General features: G+C 42.1%; 1 protein-coding gene across 1 annotated transcript; it reads left to right on the forward strand.

The window, feature by feature from the left end:
• The first annotated feature begins 1,693 nt into the window (after window positions 1–1,693).
• Window positions 1,694–5,045, forward strand: LOC140242982 (uncharacterized). Its single transcript, XM_072322723.1, has 3 exons — window positions 1,694–1,787; window positions 1,835–2,236; window positions 4,552–5,045. The coding sequence occupies exons 1-3, from the start codon at window positions 1,694–1,696 to the stop codon at window positions 5,043–5,045; spliced, it is 990 nt and encodes a 329-aa protein (XP_072178824.1).
• The last annotated feature ends 2,682 nt before the right edge of the window (window positions 5,046–7,727 follow it).

A 7,727-nucleotide genomic window follows, 5' to 3' on the forward strand; every position in this document is an offset into this window, starting at 1 on the left:
AGCTCTCACTAGACCGAGGAAGAAATCAGAGCATGAACACTACCTCACACACACGCAAACACACACAACGCAGTGCGAACCACACACCAGCACAGTGCATGAACAGCCGATGCAGACCAGCTGAGAGCGAGACGTACCATCCAGCTTGCTGTGACCGGATCTACTTTTTGAAGGCACGGAACCGAAATGCGGACAAAAACGTCTGAAAGAAATCTCTTTTATGCGCCGCTAGCATTCACAAATTTCATACTTTATGAGGATGAAATGTAAGGAAAAACTGTGAACTCCAAGGAGACATGCAAGAAAACTCCTAATAAACTAAATAATTGAACTTGCTAGGCTCCTAAACACAACACTGAAAACAATTCACGGTAGTAGTCTATGGAGCGAACGTGTACTTTCAGAGTACGAATCCAGTGCGTGACGTCATCGGGAAGGGGTATCGGCAGACCGTTCATCGGGGCATTTCGGGTTCACTTTTTCGTCCGATTTCAATAATTAATAAAAAATAGTTGGGATTGTTCTTTTCTCTCGATATTTTGTGTACATCTAGGACAGATGTTCAAATTCAATATTTTCTTCTCAAATTTGTGTTTCGTGCTCTTTGAATTTCTACTTTAAGAAGTGCAATTTAAAGGTCCTTGGAACTCACAGACATTCAAAGATGGCACCGTGTGGTGGAAAAAAGGGACAAAGAGAGTCAACTGAGGATGAAAGAAAGCTCTGTGTTGAGCTTAAACGAGAGGGGAAAAGTTCCAATGAGATTGCAAGGCTATTGGGATGTACCAAGAAGTGGGTCAACATTTGGTGGAAGCGAGAAAGGCAACCAGGACCAACACAGTTTACCGATAGGGAAAGGACAGGTCACCCAACCAAATTGACACCTGGCGATAAGGCTCAGATAACAGTCCTCATGAAAGATAAGTTCAGTAGGAGCCACAGGAAGGTAGCCAAATTGCTGAATAATAGTGATAAGTATAAGCAGAGGGGATTTACTGTTTGTCCAACTTGTGTGGTGAACTATGCAAGAAGCCAGGACTGGGGTAAAACAAGTTCTAAGGTGCAGGCCTACCCATGCCTTAATGATGCGCAAAAAAAAAAAAAAGGAGAAAAACCATACATCGTGAATGGATAGAAAGGGATTCACTGCTGAAACTCCTGCTGGTGAAAAAATCAGGAATGGAAAAATGTTCACAGATGAAAGCTGGATAGAATTATTCCCTGCCCCATATAAAACAAAATGAGAGAGTGTACAACTTGTACAACATATGCAACGATGCTGGAAAAATATCCCTCAATCGATGTTGAGGGTGCTTGTCCACAACCACTGGGTCAAGCGAGTAACAGATTTTTTGAACACGATGGGGACAACTACACAACAGAAAAGCCACAAAAGTAAAGAATTGCGTTGATAATCTTCAGTATAGCTGTGTTAAAAATACTAAATGCAAAGATGTATTTTATCAATATCAATATGTTAATGTGCATGTGACAAATAAAATATTAATTCAATTTTTATCGCCCTTTTCTTTTCATCGTTTATTTTTTCCAGTAGAGAAAGAGCAGCAGCTTGGAGTGGAGGAAGAAGACAAGCCAGATGAAGAGGACACTGCAGACAATAATTACAAGGGCATCAAAGATGAGTCAGAGCAGGACTAAGGCTTTGACTCCATATATGACATAAGTGTCAACCATGCATCTCTGGTCAAGTCTGAAGTCATCGCAGAGCAAGCCAACCGAGCAGTGGAAGATGTTTTCATGGGCCCTCAACATCTCCATCTTCCAGGGTTTGAAGAAGTGGAACAGCTTGCTCTTTTTCTGGTGAAACTCGCAGACGATACTGACCAACATTTGATTCCAACTAAACTCAGTGTCAATCATGTGTCTCTGGTCAAGTCTGAAGTCATCACAGACCAAGTCAACCCAGCAGTGGAAGATCTTTTAATGGGCCCTCAATATCTCCATCTTCCAGGGTTTGAAGAAGTGGAACAGTTTGCTCTTCTTCTGGTAAAACTCACAGACGATACTGACCAACATTTGATTCCAACTGATTTTTGTCTTCAGATTTCCAAAGCAGTTGCTGCTCTCCATGACCATGACAAATCTGCCAGATCTTTCATCAAAAAGTATGAGTCCAAGTGGGGATACACCCTCTTTGGCAGGTGTCTTGGTCAAGAATCACCCAAGAAAAGAGCAGCACGGAAAAGAAAGTTCAGTTGGATGAAGTATGCCCAGGCTGTGAGGAACACCGATGAATCACAATGATGACATGTATGTCATTGTCAAAATCAGTCATCCCAGTACGTACATGTACATACCATGGTACGTACGTACCGCTGTGGTTTCACTGAGCGGCACAGCTGTTGACTGATGTGCGTCATGGTTGCACTGGATGATTTGATCGCGTCGACTGTGGTAGAACATACATTGTACAAGCGGTGCAGGTTTTTCCCCTTGATGTTTATTTCACACCAAGCATGGACGGTAAAGGCACGAAGAGGAGACCCCGTGTCTCCTCTTCTGAACAAAAGAGAACATTGAAACAAAGACAGCAAAAATACAGGTCTCGTACTTCAACGATAACTGTTTCGCAATTATACTGGAACAATTACAGGCCATCGGCAAAGAAAGTGGATTTCCAACAACCAGGGAGTTATCTCCCTGCTGATTTCGAGGTGAGTAGCTGGATCATGGACACTATCAATCACGTAGAGTTCTCTACGACTGACAGACCCCACAATGTGGCAGTCACTACTCAGTATATCGCGCACTGCAAGACATCCGATGGCGATGCCGTTGACGATGATGCAGTGCTTAGTTATAAAGTTGTATTACACAGCCACAAGTTCTACCACTCCCACTATTTTTTAACCAAACTACTACAAACTTTGAGCACCAATTTTGTGTCCCTGATGCCCATCCTCAAGAACCCAAGAAGAGCTGCTTGGGGTGGAGTAGATCTACTGGAAGTCCTTCAACTTCCAAACTAAGGGCTGCTAAAATGTACATCCACAAGGGTTCCGAGGAAAAACTGCACATTATACGGTATGCAATACAACAATAATGATCAATGAACTTGTATTATTTTTTTCTTTTACATTATGCATAATCTTGGTTCCACCAATAATGTTACCTTTAACAGTACAAATAATGCATGATGTGGAGTGCACTATACTAGAATATATGCACATTTGAGGATGAAGGTATCAACGAGGAAGGTCCTATCACTCTTTAAAACATCGCACTTTACTTTACACTTTAAACACTACACTTGGAAATACATTTACTGCGTATCAAAAGTCATTCATTAAGTGTATCTCTATAAAGATCATGATCCCAATACACAACAATATAAATATCAAATCCCTCACAGCATTCATAGGCAAGCAAGATAAAAAGGTAAATCTGGTTACAAAAATGCCAACACAGCAGAGGGTTCTCTCAAAAGCTGCTATCCCCAAGCCGTGTGTGCTTCCCCCTTCTCAGCCATCACCCTCGTACACAGAAGTACAGCACACCAGCATCCCACACAAGTCTGGTAAGAGACCTGGTGAGACGACTTCAATTTCAGGATTCTGCAACTTCACATCAGGACGAACCTCTGTGTCCGTCACAGGCGTCAACATCGCAGCCAAAATTACCGCATCTCTGTCCCAAACCAGGTGTTTCCAACAAGTACAGCACAGATAATGGCCAAGATTGACAAATACAATAAGAGACATTGCGATGCCCACGTAGGCTGTATAACAGCACATCCAGGGTTTACAACTGTGTGCCTGGACGAATATGTGTTGGAAGCTGCGTATCACCAGTACGCCCAACAGTATGGAGACGATGCCAGAACAGATGCCAGAACAGATGCCACAGATAAGGCCAAAAAAAAAAAATTGTTGTATTGGCGTAACCTGCCGGACCCTAAAAAAAAACCAGACCCTGAACTTTTCAAAAAAGAAAAAGAAAAAAGGAAATACATCGTTTTTACCAAGAGAGGGCGCGATACGGGTTTGCGAATTATCAAAAACAACAACAACAACAGCTGGTGTCCGAAAATGGCCGCGCAGTACGTACAGCATGTCGGCGACCGGCAAGTCCAGTTCGAAGATTTTATTTAATATTATTCGGAGAATCGATTTGGCGCTGGGTGATTTAGCCCAGGAATTTGTTCATTCGTATTCTGACTGGTATGTCATGACGGCTGTTAAAGTGGGGAAGGCGGAAACAGGTCCGTTCAAAGATGTCCTGCTGTCCGACCAGAGTGCCATTCTGTTGGATATAGGGTACCGGTATATGGTTTGCTACTACGAATACGATGGAGGCGAAGAAGTGCCGGTCGCACCAGTACAAAACGTTCTATCCGTGTTGATGGCTTCACCAGCGAGATTGGTGACCTTTTCATGCAACAGACCCTCTCTATCGAATGGGGTTTTGTTGAATATGAGTTTTACACGTAAAATACAGGTAGCAAAAAAAAAAAAAAAATCCGCCCGCCCGACCCTATTTGAAAATCTCATGTTACGCCAATGCATTCTTTTTTTTTTTGCCTAACGATCATTACAGAAGAATCCAGGCTTCTCTACATCATGGTGAAAATGCTGAAGAACCGGCCCAAGGTGGCCCAACTACATGTATCTTCTCCAACGAAGACTGCCTCCGTTGTCAAGGCACAATATAAGCGCATTGCAGACAGAGTAAGGGATGATCCGGTCCTATCTGGATTGGAGATTCCCCTACCTAACATCAATGTAAAGTCCATTACTGCCTTTCTAAACAGGGAAGACAAGAAGGTAAACTTCATGGCCACTACAATCCCCAAAGTGGCATCACATCGAAGGGTTGTGACAGATGAGCCAATTCCTGATGCTCCAATCTTTCCTCCATCTCTCCCTTCTCCTGATAGACCCCGAATTGTCTACCCCCCAAAAAAAAAGAGTTCCAAGCTGGGAAGAGACGAATGGAGAAGAGACGACTGGTATTTGATGACGTTGATGATAAAAAGACATCAGCCAGCTCCAGTTCAGCACCCAGTACCAGTGCCTGCCCCCTAAACCACCAAGTCTACCCACAAGTACTGGCTTGCCCACCCTGCTGCCCAAGCCTCCTGAGAAAATACCACAGCTTGCCCAAAGTTCCTCTTCATTTCCTCTGCTGCTCGCCTGGATGAGCTTTGCTAAGCGTCGCCCATAACAGAACAATCCAGGCTTCTGTACAACATATTGGAGACGCTGAAGAATCGGTCCAAGGAAGCTTAACTATCATCACCCACCAAGACTGCCTCACTTGTCAAGAAGCACCATAAGTGCATAGCAGAAAGGATACAGGATGATTTGGTCCTATGTGGATTGGAGATTCCCTTACCTGACATCAATGCAAAGTCAATCACTGCCTTCTTAGCAGGAAGGTCAAGAAGGTAAAACTTCAGGGCCACTGCAATCCCCAAAATTACATCGCATCGAAGGGTCATGATCGATCAGCCAATTCCAGATGTTTCGATCCTTCCTGCATCTCTCCCTTCTTCAGGAATTTAATTTAAAGGTGATAACAAATAATGAGGAAGGTATTGTTCTTTCATGTGTACAAAACACTTGCGAATACAACAAAGACAAAGTCGCAGATGACAGAAAATCCTATGCAGAACTTCAGAATCTCTTTTTTCCCCCTTGGCAGTTGGATAAAAATCCTGACTAATATTCATTTCACAAGTTAAATTTAATTTGACCACAAGTGGAAAATGGATTTCTTCTGATTCTCCCAATACATCAACAAACCTGTAAAAACTGATCTTCATCACAAGCACTTCTCCCCACTCCTAAATCATTAAAACAGTAAAACATTTAAGTCCATTATAACTCACAAATTTCAATTAAAACAAGTTGTTTTGATATGAGGAAAACAAGTCCAGCACATGGCTCCCAAATCAGCTTTGTATGAACATAAGTGAGATTTTCAAAGTGTCAAAGGGCAGCCCTGATCGCAGCAAGTCAAGAAGCCGAAGACCTTGCCCTCCACCTCCTGAAGCTAAGAGATGGGGATCAACACATTATCCCAGCCCCTCTCAGACAGGATATCGCCAAAGTGGCAAGGAATCTTCATGAACATGACAGGAGCGCCCTCAACTTTGTGAAGATGTACAAATCCATATGGGACTACACTCTATTCAGTTGAATCATGGGTGCGGCATCCTAGGAGTGTAGCACAGCTCACAAAAACAAAGTTTGGCCGGATGCAGTTTGCACAAGCAGCATCCATCACTGAAGAATCGAGGCTGCTATACCTTCTCATCACCTTGATAAAAAAATCAGCCGCAAGTGAGCTTCATCTCAACAACAGTTTATGAAATATTTTGTATTTAAAGAATTTCATTATGGTTTGAGAAATATATGTAAGAATTTAGAATTATCAAGACCTCATACAAATTTTAAGAAACGGAGCTTATCAAATGGAGGTATCAGACCATGGAATCAACTTCCTGTACATGTATATATAAAAAATAAGCCATTTGCTGGATTTAAGGCGAGTGTTTAGGTGTAAACTAACCTGTCGGCTTGCTCCAAGGCCATCAGCAACTCCAGCAATGTCAATCAAGAGCTACTGGTATTCCAGTATTGGTGGTTGTGCCAGCCCAACCCCAGGCTCAGACCACCAGTGTAAATCAACCGCCCTTGACTCGTGTTATGGTTTGTCCTTCTCCACCCCCACCACCAAAGTCATCATATGTAATTTACCCAAGGGCACATCAAAACTATGTGTGGAATGCCATAAACCAAATTGTGGAGGACTAAGCAAGAGGTACATTCCTCCTGTAGAGAAAACAGGACAGATGAGAAAGAGATTCACCTTGTGTCTAAACACTTACAAGTCTGTCACACCAGGCTTCATGAATGTCTATGATAGTTATGAGCATTTTGTCCAAGAGGTGGATGAGGAATTAGACAGGCAAAAGGAGGAAAAAGATTAGATAACCTTGTTGTATACTGAAACACAAAGACTAAGGAGCAATTATTAGTCTCTTCGATTTTCAGTTCAAGTGCAAATGGTTTAAGGTTGTAAGTTTTACATTACATTCTTGTAAGATGCAAATTTGTGTATTTCTCTGAAATTTGTCTGAAAGTTTGTCAAGAAGTACGAGTCCAAATATGGGTACACACTCTTCCGTAGTAATCTGGGACAGGACAGTGCACTTAACAGCGCTCTGCACAAAAACAAATGTTCATCTGGAACAACAGATGACTCTCATCTCTTGTACATCCTAATGAAAATGCTGAAAACCGAATGCTAGAAAATTATATTGGATGGACTGTGTCGCTTCCATCTGAATTTTCACTCACTGGTGGCAAATACATGTATCTACACCTCAAGTGGCAGGAGGGAAAGGCTATTGGAACTTGTGCAAGACCTTACATCTGCGAAAATTCATCTTGACTGATGGATGAAGGTTGTTAGACCAAAGAAGGATGTCTTAAAGAAAGATTCACTGATATTAAATAGCTATATCAGTTACAATCTCACTATATCTGACATTGTTATACGAAGGCTCCATTATCATTATTAAAGAAAAACTGCCTACTGTTAGAAAACTGGCCAATCTCAACATACTACCAAAGCACAAACAAGTCTAATTTTAGTTGTATTACCATACATTTTGGGTATTAATCCTCAGTCTTTTCTGATACAAGTAAATTGTGCTTGTAGTCATAATGCTCATAATGTAGGTCAGTAGTATTGAAATC

The sequence above is a fragment of the Diadema setosum genome, chromosome 19 (assembly GCF_964275005.1).
Source record: "Diadema setosum chromosome 19, eeDiaSeto1, whole genome shotgun sequence".
In the NCBI taxonomy this organism is placed as follows: domain Eukaryota; kingdom Metazoa; phylum Echinodermata; class Echinoidea; order Diadematoida; family Diadematidae; genus Diadema; species Diadema setosum.

Excerpts from the sequence above, each read along its gene's own strand:
- LOC140242982 (XM_072322723.1), top strand. The coding sequence starts at position 1,694 with ATGCATCTCTGGTCAAGTCTGAAGTCATCGCAGAGCAAGCCAACCGAG. Across the intron at positions 1,788-1,834 it reads CAACATCTCCATCTTCCAGG|ACGATACTGACCAACATTTG; the intron begins GTTTGAAGAAGT and ends TGAAACTCGCAG. Across the intron at positions 2,237-4,551 it reads TTGGATGAAGTATGCCCAGG|TTACAGAAGAATCCAGGCTT; the intron begins CTGTGAGGAACA and ends GCCTAACGATCA.